Source organism: Heliangelus exortis, chromosome 19, assembly GCF_036169615.1.
Source record: "Heliangelus exortis chromosome 19, bHelExo1.hap1, whole genome shotgun sequence".
Lineage (NCBI taxonomy): Eukaryota > Metazoa > Chordata > Aves > Apodiformes > Trochilidae > Heliangelus > Heliangelus exortis.
In genome coordinates, this window is record NC_092440.1 from 1,631,924 (window position 1) to 1,654,329 (window position 22,406).

Consider the following 22,406-nt stretch of genomic DNA (forward strand, 5'->3'; position numbering starts at 1 on the left):
GGCTGGAGAAGAGGAGGCTCAGGGGAGACCTCATCACTCTCTCCAACTCCCTGAAAGGAGGTTGGAGCCAGGGGGGGGTTGGGCTCTTTTCCCAGGCAACTGTCAGCAAGACAAGAGGGCACAAGAGGTCTCAAGTTGTGCCAGGGGAGGTTTAGGTTGGACATGAGAAAGAATTTCTTTCTGGAGAGGGTGATCAGGCATTGGAATGGGCTGCCCAGGGAAGGGGTGGATTCTCCATCCCTGGAGATATTTCAAAAGAGCCTGGATGTGGCACTCAGTGCCATGGGCTGGGAACCACGGGGGGAGTGGAGCAAGGGTTGGACTTGATGAGCTCTGAGGTCCCTTTCAGCCCAGCCCATTCCATGATTCACCTGCCCAGCACAGCTTGGGAGTTCAGTGCTAACAACTGTACCACAAAAAAGCACAAGAATGAGCTTAGGAAGTCAGGATGAAAACAAGACATCTGGTCTTTGCTGGCCAATCCCAGTCTCTCCTACAGACACAAGACACCAGGGAGAGAAAACACAACCAGTGCTCAGTTCTGACCTTCTGAGTCCTGGTTCTTCCGAGTGTAGTTCATACGGAAGACAAAAGCATCCAGAATAAATGCCACGATGATTGTCATCACCACCTGGCAGAGAACATGAACACAAGAGATCAGGAAGCTGCTGCTGGGGGATTCTTCCAGCCCAATTCAGCAGAAAGCTGAGCAGCTGGTCTGTGCTCCAACTCCATGCTCCCAGCTCCTCCATGGCAGAGGGGATGCAGATCACACATCTATCTGTGAGTAAACTGCTAACAGTCAACCCCAACAGGGCCAGAACAAAACACCTGGTCTGGCCTAGTCCTTACCAGATGACCTTCAAATGCCCAGTTTTGTGCAGCACCAGCTTTGTCAATGCCCATAAATTCAACTTTCTGCAAGTGATGTGAACTCACACCTGTTTCTAGAAGACATTTATGTAGAAGAGTGAAGCTGTCCTTATTTAGGGACGAAAGCTCCTTCTGGAACACAGTAAAAGCTGTCTCCCTTCCTCATCCCCACTATTTGATACACAAACTATGTCCAGAAACCTACCATGGTCACAATATAGAAGATCATGAAGTAGAGACGGCTCCAGTGGGTGGTTTGGGATGTCACCCCTTCCTGCAGAGGAGAGGGAAGAGGTCAGCAGTGCACAGCCCAAGGAAGAATCTGCTGTTAACTGCTTATCAACAGAAAAAGCAGCATAAACACCATCTACCCCTCATTCCTGGCTCCACAGCCTCCAGGGCTGCCTGTGCAATGCTCAATGTTCCAAACAGTCCTTGCAGCTCTTCTACACACTAAGAAAAATTCCCACATGGAAACACAGGGAACATTTAAAGCTCCTGGCTTTAAGAGCTATTGCTGCTGTAAGAACACAGCCTGGAGAGCAGGGTGACAAGCTGGAATGCAGAGTGACTTCATTTGCCCTGATGGTGAAACCTGGCCTGAGGGCTGGCCAAGATTCACAAGAGAACGTGCCAGAGGTCAAATGCCACCCAACAATCAGGACCAAAAGAAGTCTGGCAACCAGAGCTGGCAATGTTGGGCTCATCTCCAGTCACCAGGTGAAGAAAGAAGTGGTGGCATGGAAGATCTTCCTCAACTGGTGGAGAACCTGTGCTGTTTCTACACACAAGGCAGCTGAGGGTCACTTACCATGATGATGTACCAGTCGTTGACAACTGTCAGCTCAAACAGGGTCACTGTACACAAGTGAGAGAAAAAATACAGACAACTGCTTGATCCATCCTGACCTCCTTCACAGTGATTCTTAGACAAAGACTGGTGCAAGACACCAAAGTTTCAGTGCAACCAGGAAATCCGGAGACAGAATGCTGACCCTCATCACTGCAACTGCTTCAGACAAAGGGGGTCAAACCCCACAGAACCAGCAGCAGGGCTTTGTCCATATTTCTTAGAACAGCCAGAAACAGACCTGACTCTTTCCACCAGAGAGCATGCAGACCTCTGAAATCTCCAGGAGACAAGCACCTTTGCTTACACATTAAGAAGCATCTTGGAGACTGAGCAACACCTTCAAATCATTCTTCATCAGTGGGTTTACAGAAATAGCATCACTACTGGTTCTTTAGAAGGGCAGTGACTTAAAGCCCTCCTTAAACAAAGTCTCACAAATCAGAACAGATCTGCTGGCTTCACACGGGCTTTTAAGAGACCTTGCAAAACAGTCAGCTGGAGTTCTTTGGACAGCAAAAGCAGGATGCCAAGTGTCTGAGGTGCTTAAGTAGGACTCCAGGGGAGAGTCCCAGCTTACAGGAGCATTACAATCCTGCCAGCCAGCCCTGCAGGACCATTAGGGTGCATTAAGGATCAATCTTTGCAACCAACAAAACTGCCCTTACCAAAGCTGTTCAAAATGTTGTCAAAGTTGTTGAGATAATAATAACCTTCTTCCACCACAGTCTTGTTGCCAACTGTATGGTTCACCCACCGGTAGGCATCTGCCACTGTGCTTGTGCTGGTTGGAGAAACCAGGACAAAGAATGAAAAGCAAGGAAAATCTCAAGGGTTTTAAACATCAAAACTCTTAGAAGGGCGTGAGCAGGATAGCAATTTCTGCCTCTTGGCCAACACTTGCTTTTTTTTTTTTTTTTCCCCCTCAAAGAAAACCTCTTCCCTTCACAGCTCAGCACAAGCCCAGGGAGCACATGGAGTCTTTCTAATAATTCAGCCAATATTACACCAGAGAAGCTGTTTGAGTTAGACCACTCAGCTCACACCCTTGAGGCTTGGCATTTCCAAGTGGTCTGACCTCATTTAAGATGAAGAGGGCACAGGACAGCTAAGCTTCCAAGACCAGGTGAATTTCTCTTGGTACAAATTGAGGTCTAAATATGCAACATGTCTGGTCAAGCAACTCAGGCATTGCCAAGATAAAAATGTCAACTTCACTCTAAAACAGGTATTAAAAAAGAGTTTCCAGCCACAGTACCATGAAGAAGACTTCCCAGTGCAGCTATCTGAAGCAAGGTACAGAGCTCCATAAAACCAGGCAGCCACAGAAAGCTCTCTCTTTCCAAATGCAGTAACCATTTCATCCCATCTCACCTACTGGAGTGTCTCCTAGATTTTTTCCCAGACCTACTAGATGTCTCCTGGGCATGTTGCCTTAGCTGCAACCTTCCCCCCCCCTAGACCCATCCTCTGGCCCCTTCTCCACAGGCAGACAGAGCTGCCAGAGCTCCCTGTTGACTTGGCTGTGCACCAGAGCCACTGCAGAGGGGGAAGGATTTGTGGTACTCACTTGCAGCAGTTTGGGTAGACCACGCCAGCAAAGAACTCCATGCCAACAATGGCAAAGCAATAGTAGAAGATCAGCAGGGTTAAACCCAGGCTGGAGGCAAAAACAAAAAGAGTACTGTGCTACTGAAGTGTTGCTAAGGTAGGGAAACACAAAGTCACAGGCTGGTTGCTCTGGAAAAAGTTTCCATTGGATGGGAACCACTGAGAACCCCAGACCACCCCCCCTGCAACTGGGGCTCTGCAATTCTCTGCCAGCCCTCATTCAACAAGTCCTTGGACAAGGAGCTTGCCACTCTCTGAAGGGAGAAACTAAAGAGCAGCCTGGATTCCCTCCCAGCCTGCCTTTTTCTGGTGAACAAATGTCTTTCCACAGTTTCTTTCATGAAGAACAACACACACTGTTTCTGCCCTCTCCATGCCCTTGGGTGCAGGGACTGAGCCAAGGTTTCCTTGCTGACTTGCTCTGCTCAGACCTCCTTCAAGAGAACAAGGATGCCCCAAACACCAAGCTCCTTCTGCCCCACTGTTCCAGAATAATACTCTCAAGTGGCTGTACTAAGGACAGGGAAACACCTGGGATTGATTACATTCATTCCAGTGCTCCTCCCAAATGGGCCTCCCCTCTGACCAAAAGCTGGGATGGAGGAGAAGAATTAAACAAGCCTTGAGGCTTGGTTACCTTCCTAACACAAAAGCAGGAGGTGCTGGAGTGTTGCTTATCACATACTGCTCCAAGAAATTGGGAAGGTTAACAAATCACTACAGCACAATGAGGAACCAGTAACAATCTACTGGCAGATCACAGCATAAACAATTTCAACAGGTTCAACAGGACCCTGTCCTGACCCCTAGACACTAAACCTTCACCCCCTCTCCCCACCATCACCCAAAGAGAAGAAGTTAGGACCTGGCCATCCGGGGGAACAACTCAAACATAGTGTCCAGGACATTCCTGTAGCGTTTCTTCAATTTAAACAGCCTGAAAGGAGAAGCCAGTAGTTAGTTACAGCACTGCAGCTTTCCTGGTGGTGTTGGAAACAGTTCAAGAGAGTAGAACAGTTCCCTGTAACTCCCAGGTGAACGAACAGGAAGGTTTCATGACACCAAACTCACTCGCTCAAGTAATCTCTGCTGACCTGACAATGCCCTGCTGTCCCCTCTGAGTGGTTTTAACACTTTCAACCAAGTGTTTACAGGACTGGGGAATCTCAAGGAAAAGTCTGTCTTTGTACACAGTGTGATGTATAGATAGCTGTTTCCAAACAAAAATCATCAGAACTTAAAACTCGTCCTGTGTACAGGCTCAGGATTCATTACTCCCTTCCTCAGACACAAGCTTTGCTGTGTTTCCCCCATGACCCAATAAAAAAGTGATGAAAGAAAACTACATTGTGCCTGCTAATTTAAGCTTTGGCAACTCCACCAGCCCTTACAGAGAAACACAGCTGCCAAACACAGCCTCTGGCAGGGGAGCAACAGAGAAAACATTATTCCCCCCCCCCTTGAGTGTCATAAAGAGTTCTTTAAACCCTCACTGAAGAGCTAAATTACACTAACTTGTTTATAACAAAACGTTTTGCTTCAAATTCTTTCCCCTCACAGCTCTCAAAGGTGAAGGTACCCCTCTACCAGCCTTGGAATGAGAGGGTTAACCAGCCCCCTCTTACTGACCTGCAGAGAGGTTACAGGTCCCTGTCTTGCTCAAGGGCTGAGCTGCAGTTAGAGGAGGGCTGCACTTCACCCAAAGCAAGCAGCATCCTTGGAAAACTGTAATTTCTGGTAATTCAATGGAAATTACTAAACTGGCTGAGACTGTCTCACTCTGACAGGAGAGCTTTTCTCTGAACAGCATCAGACAATTTAGAGGAGGTATAAGAACCCCACGAAGGCAGACACAGGATAATCTGCCCCCAGTAAATCCCTTGATCTCCATTAGAGATCAGCTTAAGCTTCAAAGCACAGGGTTTCATATCCCAGCCCAAGTTTTTGTTAGTGTTCATTTTGATAACTCTTGCTAATCTCATTACCCCACACCATTCCTGTTTGCCATGGTCACGTACCCACAGAGCAGTCCTTGCCCTCTCCTGGTAAGGAGCTGGGTTCCCAGCTGGACTGATGGAAAACAAACCTGGCTGGTTCCTTCCCCACCTGCTCTCTGTGCCCACTCCCTCCCAAACCTTCCCATCTCACCTCAGAAGCTGGAGGGGTCTCAAGACCACAATGAAGTAGAAGGGCTCCATGTTAAACGCCAGTGCCATGAGCCCCAGAAATGCAAAAAGGGTGACAGAGAAGTCAAAGCTGGAAAGAAAGAAACAAAAACCAAAAAAAGAGCAACGATTTATCACTAGTGCTTCAGCAGAGGAGAAGTACTTGGTCCTAATAAGATGCACGAGGCCAAGGGCAGCAGAACTGCCTGTTGGTGGCCTTGAAAAAGTCAGATCAGATGTTGGGCTTTGTAACCCAACCCTTTTCATCACCTCTCTCCAAACCCTCAGTGGGTACTTACAGATTCCAGCCTGAGGACAGGTACTCCACGGGCCCCAGTCCAGTGGACTTGAGGAGCAGCTCCACACCATAGACTGAAAGATGACAACATGGTCAGAAATCCACAGCACCACAAGCAGGGCTCATGCAAAGCTTTGCTCTCAAAGCTGTGGTGGCACTTTAAGCACAGGACTTTTGAACTTAGGTTCAACAGACACCTCACCCCCATCCTCCTATTCTCAGTGACATGTCAAAGAGACATTTGCTTCCAAATCAACACTTTTTCCTGTATTCATGGAGATTTCTCTCCAGAGCAATCTACAGAAAAGTTGGGTTGCATGCCATAAATGCTGAGGCACAAACTTTTATGGAAAAGGCCAGAAAGTCGTGTAGGGAATTCAATCCTGCCTGTTTATTTTCTTCTATCTCACTGGAACAAATCCACACCCCCAGAACCCAGCCTTCAAACTTTCAGAACAAGTGTTCTGAAGACTGATGGCCAGGGAAGCCTTAGAACTACCCAGCAGTCAAATAACTGGTTGGCAACCTCTCCTAGATTCTTCAAAGAGCCTCTTGCTGCAGTTTGAGCTGTACTTTGCTTCTCCTTGAGCAAGAGGCACTGGCAGGAGAAGGGAAGTGAATTCACATCACTGACAGAGTCCTGAGGCAGCACAACCAACCAGCATGTGAAGATGCAATTGCTGAAGGCAAAGGTGCATCCTCGTGGAGGGATGAAGTTGAATTAAGAAAACTCAGCTCATCAGTTAATTCCTCTTCTCTTTTCAGTCTTCTCCTCAGCTCCACACGGAGCCATCACAAGCCTGGAAGGAACTTAGCACTTTGCAGGCTGTGCCAAGCAAACAGGGCTGTTCTGCTCTCAGGGCTGAAGCCAGCTTTAAGAGTAACAGAGCAGCTTCTGCAGAGAGTGGCACCAGAGGTGAGAGGCTGCTGAGTGTGCAGGGAGCTGTGTAACAGTGCCACAGGGCTCACATGGGGTCCCTGTGGGTGCTGACAACCCCTGGCCAGTGTTGCTCTGGAGGGAGTCTGTACACCTGTGGCTAAGTTTTCAAACTGAATAATTTTCTGGGAAACAGAGCTGTCTGTCCTCTGCCCTGCTGCTTATGAAGCAGCACAGCTCTGCTGGGAGGCATCAGCTTACTTGTGAGGAAGACTACGTAGCTCCATGGGACATTTCTGGAGAAGAAATTCCCTCCTGCAAGACAGATGAAGAAGGTTTTTTAGCCTTCCCTCTTTTCAATCACCCAGCAGCGTAGTCAAGAAACAAGCTGTGATGTTTCCTACCTTGCAGCATGAAGGTTTCAACAAGAATCCAAATTCCATTCACAGCCACCACAGTATCTGGAAAACAAAGGAAAAAAATATAGCATATCCACTCCTGGGCCAGAGGACATCCATTTCCTAGGCTGAAAAACCCAGTGCAATCCAGGTCATTGTTTCCAGGTCAGTGAACAAACTGAACTCATAACTTGGGAGAGTCTTCCACCCTGACTTTTCCCAGGCCTTTAACAGATGCAGTACCTTTATCTTCAGAAAGAAACAAAACCAAACCAAAACTATGGTCTGAATCACACTTGAGCATTTTTGTTCACACTTATTCTACATTCTGCCACGTTACTGCCTGCATATTTCAATTTCCTCCTAGTTCTAGAACAAGATCATGAGAACCACTGGGTCCCCACAGTGCAGGACAAAGCCCTGCTGGCTTGGATCTAAGGTTGTTCCTCAACATTTAAATCCTCAGAACTGAAGGTGCAGGACTTCTCCTTTTCACACAGATCTCTTCACCCCACATTCTTTAGTTTAGCACCCCAATTTACAAAAACCTTCTCCAACAATCAAACAACACAAAACCTACTGAGTAGGAACATATAGTTTAGAACACTGCAAGCAGCACCACGAGTAGGTACTCCTTCTCTTCTAGAGGAGCAGGGAAGCATTCTCACAGGCAGTACAGTTGCCAAGCAATCCCTTCAGCAAGGAGGATGCTTGCACCTTCTCAAGAGCAAAGAGAAGAAGGTGGTTGACTGGCAATGCAGTTCCTTACCCAGCATCCTTCAGCTGCAAGATAAAACCCTCCAGGTCTGTGAAAGCTAACCACCAACCTCCCCAAATGCAACGGGCTGATTCCTACAAAATCAGACCCACAGGTAGTGAACCCAAGGGCCTCTCCAAAAGGCCCAGCACAGGGAGAGTCCAGGCTGCAGCAGCAGTTGGTATGAGTATGAAGCTCCCCCCTCTCTGCCAAAACTCAACAATTTGTAGACAACCAAAGATCTGGCACACCAGAGCCATAGGAGCCTAGCAGAGAGGTTACTTGTACTTACACATGGTGTACTGGAAGGCACGGGACTTCACCAGGATGTTGATGCCTGCAGGAAGGGATATATGACAAAATAAATGTTGTTATCATCCATACCTTACACACAGATTGCTCTGCCTTCTCTTCAGAGATATTTCATATTGATCCTCAGCACAGAAGCTAAACAGATTATTAGCAGATTATTAACTTTTACTCCTTGGGACCGAGGTCAAATTTCTGCTAGAGAACTCCTCTAGAAATTTAGCAGCAATGGACTCTACCCCCAGGAAGCTTTTGTTTTCTCTCTCTGCTGTGGGTGGTGTGGACAGAGGAAAATGCAGCTACCCAAGTCTGGAATGACACATGTGCTGTCAGGGAGGGCTGAGTGCCCCAGCAGAGATGTGCAGCACTCCCACAGCAGCTGCGTGCTGGGATCAAGATGGTTGGGATCCAACACTGAAAAAGCATTGCAGGTAACTTCCTATTTCTGAATTGCCACATTCAGTCAGGAACCAGGACATGAGATAAATCACATTTACAAGCCAGATGACACTGATGGGTGTTTCAGGCCTCTTTCCCCTTCCTGAGCAGCTGCACTTGACCCATACGAGTGCTGCAACCACAGCCTGGGACATGGGAACCTGGCAGCTTTTGTGGAAACACTGTGGGCACTGCTCTGAGTTGCTGCCTCAGATGTGGAGAAACTCTGTGAACTCTACTAGATTCATCAGTCATAAACTCCCATCCAATCTCCATGCTGAACAAGAAATACAGCCCTCTGACCATGGGGTCTGGTTCACTACAGAGCTTCTGTCAAGAAGTCTCTTATTTTAAAGAAGTCAGGGTTTGGGTCTGGGCAAAAGGAATATTTACATGACAGAAATCTTCCTTGGAGATTCTGAATTCAAGGTGCTGGCCTTGGAGGCTTTGAATACACAAAGAATGGGTTAGAAGACCTTCCCTCAGCTGTTTACCTAGGACAAAAGACAATGTCCCTTCAGAGGGCCTTGTCTTTGTAAAGAAATGCTCTTCCTGTTAGCTGAGCACAGGAAAACACAGCCTCTCACCTTTAAAAATAAGGAATGCTGTCCGTGGAAGGTCATCAAACCAGTGCTCACGATTTCGTTTTGCCTGAAGGAAAACAGACACAGTCAGAAGCAGCCAGGGCTACACCCAGACAAAAACTGTGCAGTCATGGTGAACAACACCTTATCCCCATCATCTGCTTCCTTTAGTTTTCCTTTGGTTCTTATCCTCCTTCTCTTTAACCACACTCCCCCCCCCTGTCTTCTCCACCCAATAAATACTCACCTTCCATTTTAAGCCAACAACTTCATAGAAATTGTAAAAATCCTTCAGACTGCAAAACAGAAAGAAGCATCTGATCAGAGCCTTGGAGTTGATTAGATGCTTAATTGTCCTTGTCAGGCATCATCATCAGAGAGTCCCTGGAAGTTATTAACTCCTTATCAGAGCTGCAACAGCAGCTGATATAACTGAACACTGACCCCTCCCCAGCCTGGTGGAAGGTTACTGATGACAATGGCCAGGTCAGGCTGCAAAGCCCACCTTCTTTCTGTGATGCTCTAGTCCTCAGAGGAAACTCTGACTCCACTGAACTCCAGAATTTTACCCCTCAGAGGAAAAAGAGAAGGCTCAGAGAGCAAAGTCTGAGGGACAGAGATTCTGTACTGCTCTTCACAAGGAAGTCTTGCACTGTCTTAATTACTCACACAGCCCTTTCCTAAGGTCTTTGCACATTTTCTTTTCAAGGTAATAATGAAATTTGAAAAAGGATGTGAAAGCAAAGGAACTCATAAAACATGAGTGCCTCTCTAGGTGCTTCGGGTCAGGCTTGCAACAGCTTTTGTGTGTCTGAAAGTGAGGATGCTGAACTTCTCAGACTCTTACTGGTGTCATGAGGTGCCTAAACTTAAGAACCCAGTCTTTCTCTCCCTGTGCCATTTTCAATATTTCCCTGTAGCCTTGGACTTTAAAGGAGAAGCATCAGCACCACTTTCATCAGAGACTCCCCCAAGCCTGTCTGTGGCCAAAACAAAGGAAAAGAAGGTTTCCTGCTCTAATTCCCTCTACTGCCATATTTGTTGGAGTTAGATGCACCCACCCACCAGAATGGTAATTCTCTGCCTCATAACACAGGGGATGAGAGTCCTGAAAGCACCAGCAGAACCGGATTTTAATTAACAAAACCCTGGGGGACACAGACAGCTGCTGGAAAAAAACAAAAAACTTGTTAAGCTGCGAGGTTGCACTGTGTGAAGAAATGCTCCTCGCAGGCTGTGATGCTGCTCCTCAATTTCTTGCTCCTCTGTTCTGGCAGGGGAGGTGGGAAGCAGAGGCTGCCTGCTGGCTGCCAGCAGAGCACTGTATCCACAAGAGGGCATGCAGGAACTCCAGCACCTACAGAGAAAGCCTTCAGCTCTCAGGGTATCCACCCCACCCAAGCTCCCTGCTTCTCAGACAAAGCCTTTCAAGCTCAGAACTCTTCCCACATTTCCTTCCATCACCCCAGCCATTCTCTCTGGAGTGCAGCCTCACTTCAGAGAGTGAAGCCACTTCCCCTGCCCTGGGTGCAGTGGTGAGCCCATCCTACCTGATTAAAGGAGTATTGCTTTGATTCAGTGCTTTGAAAGTGAGATATCTCTCCCTGGCACACATCCGAGGTTTGTAGAACCGCAGCAGCCCTTCAAAGTGCTGGAAGGAAATTCCAGATGGCCTCTAGAAACAAGGGAAAGTTGTCATAGCAGTGACAGAGGCTACAGGATTTAATTCTCACTCTGGATTTTGTTTTAAGCAGGATTTCTACATTACCATAAGATGCCATCCTAACTAAGCCCCAGAAGTACCCTGAGCTTCACACTACTTTTACGTCCTGAGCTTATCCCAGAGCACAGAAAGCTCACCTGGCAGTCAGTCCCTCCAGCAAATGCAGAGCTGCTCCATCATGTGAAAACTGTCCAAGCAGCCACCCCAAAGCAACAGGATTCAACCACTTTGCTTGGGAAATTAGGATTCCATCACTGGCACTTTAAAAAGACTACCATCTATTCCTCAGGAGCTGAGGAATGGATGTGCCCTAAATGTGAACTAATCTACTAGAAGTGGGTTAGTTATTTTTGGGCCTTATTTCTCTTCCTGCTCCACAAGTTAAGCAAGAAACCAACCCCCTCCTCAAGTGCTCTGTCCCTGTAAAGTGTTGTTTGCAGGTGAATTACTTCTGCTTCTGCATTATTTACTCATGCAGCCTCTAGCAACCGTTCTGTACCTTCACATGGATAACCCACTCCTCCTCTAAGTACTGGTGCTTGAGAAGCAAGTTCTCAAGTGACCCACACTGAATCAGAGAGAAATCAATGATTGCATGCTCTCCAGAATGAACTTCACTCATTTTATCAAGACTTCCATAACCTCACATGGGGCTGAAATTCAGACTACTTCATTTTTTTCTCCAGAAACAGATAAAACCAAGTTGCACAAACGGAAAAAAACCAAAACAAAACGGTAGCCTTTGTTGGCTACAATTACAGTCAACAGACACACATCATCTTTTCTGGAAGGTGCTCTTGGAGCACTCCAGACCAGTGGTGTTGTTTAAGCCCCCAGGCTGCCCTGTACCTGTCTGGTGATCAGCAAGCGGAAGGCGTGCTGGATGGCCGTGCGCTTGTGCAGCAGCAGGGACTTAAACTTCTTCTTCTCAATGTCATTGAAAGTGTCAAACACGACAGCCAGAAGCTGTAGAGAGAAGACAGGAGAGTCAGCAAGGGCCTGTTGGCTGCAAGGGATCCCACAAAAGGATCACAGAAGCACACTGCACACCCACTGATCTGCTTTCTGGAAGAGGTCCGGACGTGTCTGGTCTCCTAACGCTCGTTGGTGGTTTCTGAGAGCCAAGGCTAAGCCCCCAGAAGCATGGCAACAGAAAAACAACATCAAAAGGTTTGTTCCAGTTGCTCTGATCTCTTCCTGGAAAGTGGTTTTTGAGGGACTCACACATCCATGGGATCTTTGACAACTACACATCAAAACTAACCCTCCACCTAGGGAAACACTAATAAAATCCAAGCATCAAACTGCTCGCCCTGGGGTGCAGAACTCCTCAGCTCCTCTGGTAACCCTTTTTCCACTGCTCACATTCTCACCTGAGCTGGTCTTGGCCCTACCCCAGATGCTGCAAGAAGCAGAGCAGCCATGGTCTCACTCTGCAGTTATTAGCACTCTTCAAGTCCTGCCCTACTCAGTAATTCCATTCCCTTCAAACTGATTTACAAAGTGTTTCAGGCAAGCCCAGATAATAAAAAGCCATTTTACAATAAATAATTAAGACAGAAAAGGACAATAAATTTCATGCAACTGAGTATGTCACTCCAAGCATGATATTAATGTGAGAGGAGTTGAAAGATGCCCATATTATTCTGCTTTCTGTGATTTAGTTCAACTCCTTGTGGTTAAACATTAAAAGACTCCTTTTTGTAGCAAACCTGCCATTTCTAGATGTATTCTGCCAAAGGGTCTCAGATTATTACAGAGCAGTCTTGGAAGTGGGAAAGTTGCTGCTGGGCAGTGAGCTCCAAAGCCAGGCAGAGAGAAGAAAACTGCTGCAGCAAGAGACTCACCAAGTTCATGATGAAGTACAGCTCAATGGAGAGGTACACGATGAAGAAGACACAGGACCAGGGGTTCCGGGCATAGGATGGCATCATCACATCAGGAAAACTGCATCCAAAAAAGACAGAAGCTGAAGCACTAAATAGCTGCTGCTGCTGCAAGAGGCACAGCTCACATCCAAAGAGCTGCATGTTTCTGCAAAATGTCTGGTTGCTCAAGACATAGAAGTTTGTGCCTAGCAACCAGCAGCAAGAACATGGAGATATCAAAAATGGGTATAAAAAGCACATTCCTTGCACATCCTGAAACCCAGATGGGCAAAGGGGGTTTGGAAAGTGGGTAAGGGCTGTGCTTTTGATACTCAGCAATGACAGCAATTGGTCTGAGTGTTACAACCTCAGATTTATTCCATCCTTTGCTAAATTCCTAATCCTCAGAGCTCTCCCTGACAGCAGATCAATATTTACCCACTTTTGTTATCCCCCTTTCCTAGCAGATAGGTGAACCTGAGCAGAGGAATAGGAAGTTACTTCACAGCAGCAAACTGTTGGCTGACAAAGGAGCACAAACAAACTCTCCCTTTTAGGACCAAGGCCTAACAAAACTCTTCCCCCCCTTTATTGCCCTCAGAGTGATGAAAGTGGTCTGAGGTGCTTAGAGATAACTCCATATCTGAGGTCACAGCCTCTGAAACCAAAATGAAACACCATTTCTTCCCATGCAGGCTGAACCAGGAAATCTCTCATGTGGAGGAAATGGGTCACAACTGGAGACAGAGCATTTCTACAAATAAACTCTTGGCTCTGCTAGAGAGATCAGCTGAGCTAGAAAAGCATGTACTTACTTTGAAGTGGTCAAAAGTACAAAGAGATTCACCAGGCTGTTCTCTAAGGTATTGAAGTACTGAAAGAGAAAACTCCCATGACAAAACACATGCAGAATTTCATACTGACATTTCATTCAAAAACCCACCCAGCCAGCCACTTGAATACAGGGTACTTCTACAATTCCCTGACACCTCCCCAGGGGAAAGGGTACCTCAGCACCTTCCTTTTTAAAGGTCCCTGAGAGATGACATGTGAAGAGTTAAAACAATTAAAAACTCATCCACACAGTTTTGCAGTAGCTACTTCCAGCAAGCTCCAGACATGTCAGCAGCAGGATCTGGGGGCTGCTAGACTCTAACAGCCACAGTCAGATGTGGCTGAGCTTTCACAGAGGCAGGTGGCTCCTTTCACTGAATTAAGACACCAAGAACAAGAAACAACCCCTGGGATGTCCCCTTTGGGACATCTTGTCTCTGGGGAAGTTCTCTGCATGGTCTTCCTTCCCAGCAGGGGGTAGCAGTGCTGAGCAGCCTCTGACCAGCCAGCACCTGTCCTCCCCTGGAATAAGTTACATCTACACAGTGATGTTTGATCCAAAAACACATCAAAATGGGACTCAAACTTTGGTTGAAAGAATCAGGGATACTCACCGGATCTGAGTGGTTAGGAGAAAACAAGTAAAAACCTAGAGAAGAAGCAGAGAAGGTAGAGAAGAAGAAAGGGAGAAAGAACAAACAAAATTAAAGTCTGAAGAGAGGGGCACACTAAGAGGAAGCCTTGTCTGACACCAGGAGGAGGAGAGTATGTGGGAGGCCTTCTCCATACAGATTTGCCAATATGGGTTATTGACATTTCACTGATCCTTTCAGACAGGAAAGTTTCTGGGGATGATTTGAGCTTAGGACTGGAGTAGGTACACTACAGACACAGGCACTCATGGGAACGTGGGACAAAATTACAAGACTGAGGAATTGCTGATGGAACCAGGAGCTGAAAACCACAAGCACCAAGGCTGTTTGTGTTGCTTTTGGACAACAACTGGTCAAGAGCATCACTTCACCTTCCACAAATACAACTCACCTAGGATAGCAAAAATCACCATGAAGAAAAGCAGAAGGAGAAGAATGTCAATAAATGGTGGGAGGGACTGGAAGATCTGTCGCAGATTTCTGAAAAATAAGAAAACATCCATTAACTGAATTTTTTATGTTTTCTTCTCCAGGTTGGCAGGGAAAAAAAACCAACAGATGAAATTTGAGGACTTTCCTCCCCTTCCCACCAAGGATTAAAAGCAGAAAGCTACCTACACTAAGATTGCCTCCAAGCTCCCTACCCAGGCACAACACTCATCTTACACTTAAACCACGATTACAAAAGATCTGATGCGAAAGACACTTCTTTTCCCACTGATGCCTGCAGGGTCAGAGTGCTTTTCCTCCACCCCAGCCCCAGGTGTGCCAGCAGGAAGCCCAGCAGCTGCCTGCTCACCTTCTGACTGCCCCACAGTACCGACAGTCCACCAGGAAGATGCAGCGCAGGGCTCTGGTGATGCGGACGTGCGAGGTCTGGCGCACCAGCACCACGATGGCCTCAACGAACTGTACCAACAGCACACATGTCTGCAACAAAAAAAGGGGGTTTAATGAGAGGGCAGAGCTAGGTAGTGTCTAGGGGAGACTCTCTTTGCCTGTTGGGAAAGGCAAAGATCTCACTGAGCACCCGTTTATTTGGACACTCGAAGGATGGGAGGTGGCTCCAAGAGATCTCGCACGGATCACTTGGCAGCTGGGATGTGTGGTTAAGTGCTCCCTGCTACAGTAGAAGCCATTTTTTAATGTGGTTCTTTAGTTTCTGAAGGTGAAACACAGACAGTCAGACAGGCAACTCACCTTCACCATAGTCCTTTTGTGCCTGATAAAGGTTTGGAAGCCCAGCCACCTCATCTTCATCGAGAGTTCAAAAACCACCACAATTAAAGCAAAGAGCTCCAGGGTTGCATGGACCTGTTAGGAGACAGTAAAACAAACCAGTGCTTCTGACTGCAAACAGCAGCACATTTCTGCCTCTCCCTTTCCAAGGAGCATGTGGATGTGACACCAAACTGAGCACAGCTCTGTGACATGCAGAAAACCCTAAGGGCGCTCCCAGAGCCAGCACTGCACCCTGTTTTTTGAAGTTTCTGTATTTCTTGCTTGGAGCTTTTATTAAAGCCTGTAGAGTTTTACTCCATTCAGTATCAGCCCAGAATTTCCTGGAAATCTGTATCTCTTTTGGACTAGAATAGCACATCAAAAGATTGCACTGACATATTTGAAACATAAGGGCTAGAAATCAGCAACTTGAGCAAAAACCCTTTGAAAAAGTCTGAAGCTGCCATTTTTTTAGTGAAATGCAGGGAGAAAAGCTGCTGGGCACAAGAATGTCACACAGGGAAGGGTTTTCCCTCGAAACAGATGCTCTGGATAACCACAGACAGGGTCCTGCACAACCTGAAAACTGGCAAGTGTCACTTTCATCTTGGTCTGTCCACATCAGATGAAAAAAAAGGACATTTTGCTGCTCAACCAATATACAGAACAATCCAGCTGGTTTCTTTCCTACTGCTGTTCCCTTCTTCCTCTATGTTTAGCCTCCTTTTTCCCCTTGCTCATGCAGAAGAGGCAGATTTCTTCATTTTGCCCCAAAGTACTTACAAAGATGCCCAGACGGAGCATGGGAACAGCTGGAGCCTCGCAGAGAGACAGCAGGAGGAGGAGCAGGGCTGTGCTCAGCTCCATCAGGTAGAAAAGGTGATTGTGTGCAAAGAGGTAGGCAGCAAGTGCTTTGGCATTTTTGGGGTGAGTGAAGAACTTATCGTTGTTTTCTCCTTCCTAAGGCAGGAGGAATAAAGAACAGGACAGTATTAGTGACTCTGGGCTCTATAACAGAGCTTTCCCTATGAAGAACACAGATTTTTATATGGATTAGATACAATTCCCCACAGATTATTCCCCATTTACAGCCTGACAGTGATCTGTTTATTGAGGAATGAACTCTGTGCACAGGGGACATCCCTTTCAGGGGACATCACAAGCATATTTCAGTAATGAAATTCATTAACATCCACAGGCTCCTGCTTCAGAAATCTTTGAGCCTTTTCAAAACGAGGAAGAGTGCTAAAAGAGTTTATAAAAGCAGGCAAAGAAACTTCAGTCAACATCCCAACATAAGCACAGCACTTCATTTATTTGCAACCACTTCCACATGTTTACAGACTTCTCTGATTAGACTTCTGCAGGACAGAACACAAAAACACCCAGATAAGCTCCAGGGCACCTGGCTGACAGTTGCTCCTCCTTATCTTGGCCTTGCAAAATGTCTGGGAGAAAACACTGGAGCACACACAGTGTTTTCTGCTTCAGGAATGTGAGCAGACAGACTCCATGAAAAATTAACAAGTCCCTATGCTGATTTGTCTTTCCCTCCTAACTAGGAAGTTTAATTAGCATTAAAAGGTCAGCTACTCCATCTTAAAGAGTTTGCCTATAACTGATTTTTACACAGCCACATAATTACTATTTTTACCTCTAGGACAAAACTTAAGTTTGTAGGGAATTTACAGGGTTTTTCAGATTCTTCTCTTTCTTGATTCAATGGTTTAAGTAAGGGAGCTTTAGTCACTCACAGGCAGCTTGCTGCCTTTTGGAGACTGTCACAAGAGATCATTTTTTACCTAGCTGGGACATGCAGGTGCACAAGTTGTTGTTTGCCAGTTTGTTTTGTTTTGTTTTGTTTTTTCAATTAACATCTTTCCAAGCAAGCAATTACTGTCAGGACAGTACTACTCTCAAAGCAGAACAACTGTGATTGCAAATGGGAAGCAAGGTCAGGAAACAAGATCTTCTTGAAGCTGTGAAGCATTCTCGAGATTAATTCAAAAGAGGGTTTCGAATATTTCTCATTTATTCATCTCACAGGCAAGCTCACACGATTAAGAACAAACACACACACACACAAACTACTGGGTCAATGAGACAGCTTGTGAGCAGGACAAAACCCAGCAGCCAGATCCATCAAACACAATCTTTCCTCCCTGAAAGAGAGAGCTAGCTTAGATCAGCAGGGCATTCTTATTCACGCCTGACAAAACCTACCTGCAGAATAAAAACAGTCTAAATTCTGCCTCTTGGTAGCCAAGCAATTCAAAATGTTGCTGGACAGTAAAGTCCTCTTATTCAGATAAGACACTCACCTGCAGCTACTCATTCAAATAAACAATCTGCATGTGCTTTAAGTTACCTCTACTTCATTTCAAGGACATAGTCATTGCCAGCACTGGTCAAGGCAGCAGCAAGAATAATCTGCAGCAGAAGAGCCAAGCCTGCTGTGTACATCCCCATCAGACTCAGCAGCAACTCAATGACCCTTTGCAGAGCACCTCCAATCATCAGGACTTCAAACAAAAGCCCTGCTACACTGTCAGTGTTGCTCTAGCATATGATTAAGATGAAGAATTACTGAGGTCCAAGCCTATCAGGTTTTAAATTGTCAGTCCTGTGGAGTGGGAGCAGGAGGGAAACAAATGGTTTCAGTCACCTCACAGTGGCTGGAACAAAAAACCTAACTGGGTCCAAAGCATCTCAAGATGCAATGCAGAGCCTTTGAAAGGGAATGAAGGAGGAAGAAAAGGACAGTAAAGGAAGCAGCAACAATTTCAGACTGGCCAGCTCTGGGGGAAACTCAGTTTTGGTACCTAATTCATCACACCAGACTTATGGTGATCATAAAAATATTATAACTTTGTTGAGGTAATGATGGTGTTTCTATAACAGGAGCATGGTGGGTGGGTTGGTTTGATGGTTTGTTCTTTCTAATTAGGATAAATTTCACTCCTGGGCTGTTCCTGATCTCACCATGCTTCCTTGTAGAAACCAAGACTTCTGTCTTCTCATATGTCTTACATGACCTGAAGGGCTTGACTGGTGCTAAAGGAACACCCCAGGGCCACTCACCAAATCTGTAGCAAAGGCAGGATTAGGACCAGCAGCTCCAGAACATGGGATGTGACCTAGAGAATGCTGACCATTCACCCCAGAGTGACTCAAGAGATAAAATTATTATCTATGACAAGTTATGGAAAACTCAGTAAGGTGACAGAACTGAATCCCTCAGCTCCTATGCTCCTTTGGCACTGGGAGATCTGGGTGGCTTGTTCAGTGGCTCCCAAATTATTTGCCAGAGCTGATCTGAAAACATGCCCACTATCTCCCCACTCCTCAAGTGGACTCCTTTGCAAAGCACCAATTATTTAACCTCAAACCTGAAGCTCTTTGTTTCCTATAACCAAGAACTAACCCAGTTTAAGAAGCCCATTTTTCACTCAACACAGCAAAGAGCAGGGCTCACCTGGAGGTAGATTGCTGCCTCTTGGTAGTTCATTTCCCAGTTGTGTCGGGCAGAGCTTTGCTGTGCACAGCAGTCCCCTGCAGCAGGGCTGGATGCATCATTATTAACATCATAGCTCCCTCCATCTGCAACAGGAGAGTAAGAGAAAAACTGACTGAGAATTAAGCAAGCTGAGGTTGATCAGGAGGCAGGCAGAGAAGCCAGACACTGGGACTGCAGACAAGAATCAGGAGGTGGTACCCAGGAAACTGGCAGCTTGTACACAGAAAAAATTGACTCTTCCCATGTAGGAGCTTTTCAGAGGCACACTCAAACTCAGCACTTCAACACAAGAAGGCTCCCAGAAGATCCTCAAAAGAGACAGCATCCTATTTGAAACAATAAGCAGGTCTCCTGTCTCAGGAGCTCTGTGCTGCCATGTTCATAGCATCAGAGCCATAAATTATAAACAGGCAGCTAACAGAATTCTCCAGGGCTGTCCCACCCACAAAACAAAAGGGTGTCTGCTACAGGAACTCTGCCTTTTCACACTTAATGGGAGGAGAGGCAGTGAAGAACAGAGTCCAGGACTACCACAGGCAAGGGCCAGCAGCCTGGGCACAGTATCTATATAATGCAGCAGCAGTCAGGCCCTTTGAGAAGAAAGTGTTGCTTTTCAGAGTGTTGCAGAGACATTAAACAATGAGTCTCTACAACACTATTTGGTGCAGACAAGGACCAGCCCCCCTCTGCTGAAAACAAACAGCAAGATAGATTTCCAGTTCATACCCCATAGATTGATTTGGAAACCTCTAGGAGTTTGTGTGTCTGTCATCCATACAGCACTATCAAACAATGAGCACTTTGCACCAGGGTTCATTAAAATGTCAATTAAAAAATACAATTCTATCGTAAAAAGCAACTTCCAAGCATAGCTCCACATCCACAGTGCCCTCCCCATGGAAGAGCTCTGCAGGACATTTACAGGAACTCCAGAGTACTTGCTATTTCTTGCATTCTGCAGCCTCAGTTCTATTAAAACATGAAAACCATGCATGAGGACAATTATTAAAAACAAAAAACAAAACACCACTGAGTTTCTTCTTCTTCTGCCCTGTTTTTTTCACTTTGCACCTTTGGCAGGGAATACTGACCCACAGAAGTGAGAACTGGTCCAGGCCATGCAGGAAACCTGTGCTGAAGCTGTCCACACACTCAGGTCTCCAGAATTTTAGTCATTACCCAAACCACATGGTTGTTCCTGTTCTCAGCAGATGCTTCCCTCCTCCAGTGCCTCGTGTTCCCACAGTGGGTATGTGTAAAATTGATCTTGCCAGTGCAAAAGTGCTGATTTCCCCCTTTTTATGAGCAATAAAGCTGTGATGTGGTAGCTTGCTCTGTCTTATGAGAGGTGGGGGGGAAAACTGACAGTGAGGTGGTTCTCCTCTCTCATTACAGCATGATGAAGATATGCTGCCCCTCTTTGCTGTGGCAAAATAACCCTCATTAAATCACTGATTCAGTCCTTCCAGAGCACCCTCAGGAGAGGGGAGAGAGTCCATGCAAAAACTGCACTGACCAAAAAAACCAGCACTGCCTGACAGAGACAGAAATCTCTTCACCAATGCAGAGCCACAGTTGCCTTTCCCACCTTCAGATCAAATTAAGATAACATTTAGCTGGGATCTGTAAAGACTTTCCAGATTGCACACTCAGATGGCTGAGAATCCTGCAGCATTTAAGCCTATTTCTCTTCCTTGCTTCCCCCATAGCCTTAAAATACCACTCAAAATCTGGATCAGTGTTTGGATGAGGCTCATGCCTCCCACACACCCCTTTTACACCTCGAATGAGCACAGCTCTTGGGAAAAAAAATGAATGGTAGAGATTTAATTTATCCACAGAACAGAATGCTACTCTTCTGGGTCTGTTTGCCTTTTAACTAAAAAATGCAGAAATCAGAACCTTTACACTGCTCGAAAAAATTTTAAAATGTTATTTATGAAGCTTTTACTGTGTCTGTGTCTCAAAGAGACAAACTCCCTCAAACTGCAGCCTGGCAGCAAAAACCTTTGCATTTAATGCTTAACAGAGTTGCTGAAGGAGCAACACCTTCAGCAGAGCCTGGACTCACTGCTGAAGACCTTCACTGCCCAAAAGATGAGTATTTTGCTATACTCATTCCCATCTTAACAGATCGTTTGCTGCCAGATGAAACATGCTCAGAGACCTCAAGCATCCTCACAGACGGGCACAGAGCCCCCAAACACCCCCAAACTTTGCTGAGGGGCACAAGCAACTGGCACATCAGAGCAGAGGGCATAACCTCATCCTCTGAAGATGCCCAGAGGCCTGTGTGCCATCACCCACAGCTCCTTTGTTATCTGGTGGCTGGGCTAAGGTTGCAGAAGGCACAAACGAGTTTCAGGACTTTCCAGAACTCGCCTTGAAAACACAGCAAATATTCAGAGAAAATCTGAGTGTGATTCATCTCACACAATTCAGGGGATTGGAAAAGCACAGAATCAACACCTTGGCTGTGCCAGCTCTTCTGGGGAAGAGGGATATATTAAGCAGGTTGCTTACAATATTACCATGTTATTGGAAAACTGCAGCAGATAGAAAATTTCAGAACATCGAACCATACTCTTGTCAAATCATCAAAGGTTTGCAGCATTAAAAAAAGCACTGTACCCCACCAAAAGATGCCAAAACTACCTTTAACCCCGAAGCAGTTCTTTCACAAAGACCAGCCTCTCTTGGAAAAGAATCAACACTAGGAAAAGATACACTGCAATAAAAACCCAGGACCCCTCTCTGCCTCTCACACAGAGGACTCGCAGCTGGAACACAAGTCTCAGTGAGATCAAGGTTTCAAATACAAAACAGCACTCAAAGATGCAAATTAGAAACAAAAACCCCCACAATTCCACAAAACCAAGATGTTTTCCTCCTGTCTAAACCAGCCATCATCTTTCTAAGCACAGACTACAGAAAATGTACGGGTGAAGTGTTCCAGTGGGGTGCTGCATTTTGTAGATCAGCTCCTTCCCCATCAGGTGCCAGAAGGTTGATCTAGCATCCCCTGGGCAACAGCATCATCTGGGTAATAAATAATAATAAAAATAATAATAAATTTGAAAAGCAACCCCCTGCCTGTTTGTTTGGCAGCCCTCCAGCTAGCTAATTTCCTCAGCTGCTCCCATGATAACAATGACACAGACTAATGCAACCACAGCTCGTGCCGCAGAACATCCCCGACGGCGTTTACCAGTCGTACGGAGCTCAGTGAGATAGGAGGACCTCTCCACAGGGCTCCCGTAATCCTCCAAGTAGATGGCAGGCTGCTCTCTCCACTGCATGGCAGCCCTTGGGAAGCAGGCAGGCTTTGTCTTCAGAGTTGGGAGACAAGTCAGGGCTGAAGTTCCTCCCTCCCACCCGCCCCTCCGAAAGCTGATCCTCGATTTCGCAGCTTCCTCAAGGGAAAGCCAAG

At 46.3% G+C, this 22,406-nt stretch overlaps 1 protein-coding gene across 13 annotated transcripts in view; it reads right to left on the reverse strand.

Annotated features, from left to right (window-relative positions):
* Positions 1-22,406, reverse strand: part of TPCN1 (two pore segment channel 1) — a 45,855-nt gene that overhangs the window by 5,644 nt on the left and 17,805 nt on the right. For 10 of the 13 annotated variants that reach the window (XR_011729744.1, XR_011729745.1, XR_011729743.1 and 7 more), the window contains 23 exons: positions 18,935-19,059; positions 16,243-16,419; positions 15,439-15,552; positions 15,038-15,168; positions 14,630-14,718; positions 14,200-14,234; positions 13,567-13,625; positions 12,731-12,830; positions 11,733-11,849; positions 10,711-10,835; positions 9,408-9,456; positions 9,164-9,227; positions 8,122-8,166; positions 7,079-7,135; positions 6,936-6,989; positions 5,799-5,871; positions 5,483-5,590; positions 4,200-4,271; positions 3,294-3,383; positions 2,392-2,507; positions 1,685-1,731; positions 1,079-1,147; positions 547-631 (listed from right to left, as the gene is read on the reverse strand). Coding sequence is in view for 6 of the 13 variants with exons in the window: in XM_071763418.1 (XP_071619519.1) it covers positions 547-631; positions 1,079-1,147; positions 1,685-1,731; positions 2,392-2,507; positions 3,294-3,383; positions 4,200-4,271; positions 5,483-5,590; positions 5,799-5,871; positions 6,936-6,989; positions 7,079-7,135; positions 8,122-8,166; positions 9,164-9,227; positions 9,408-9,456; positions 10,711-10,835; positions 11,733-11,849; positions 12,731-12,830; positions 13,567-13,625; positions 14,200-14,234; positions 14,630-14,718; positions 15,038-15,168; positions 15,439-15,552; positions 16,243-16,419; positions 18,935-19,059 (2,001 nt within the window). In the remaining 7 variants the exon portion in view is untranslated. Of the gene's footprint in view, positions 1-371; positions 407-546; positions 632-1,078; positions 1,148-1,684; positions 1,732-2,391; positions 2,508-3,293; positions 3,384-4,199; positions 4,272-5,482; positions 5,591-5,798; positions 5,872-6,935; positions 6,990-7,078; positions 7,136-8,121; positions 8,167-9,163; positions 9,228-9,407; positions 9,457-10,710; positions 10,836-11,732; positions 11,850-12,730; positions 12,831-13,566; positions 13,626-14,199; positions 14,235-14,629; positions 14,719-15,037; positions 15,169-15,438; positions 15,553-16,242; positions 16,420-18,934; positions 19,060-22,184; positions 22,330-22,406 lie in introns of those variants that run through there. The other 3 variants (XR_011729748.1, XR_011729747.1, XM_071763421.1) reach the window with 2 other exon arrangements.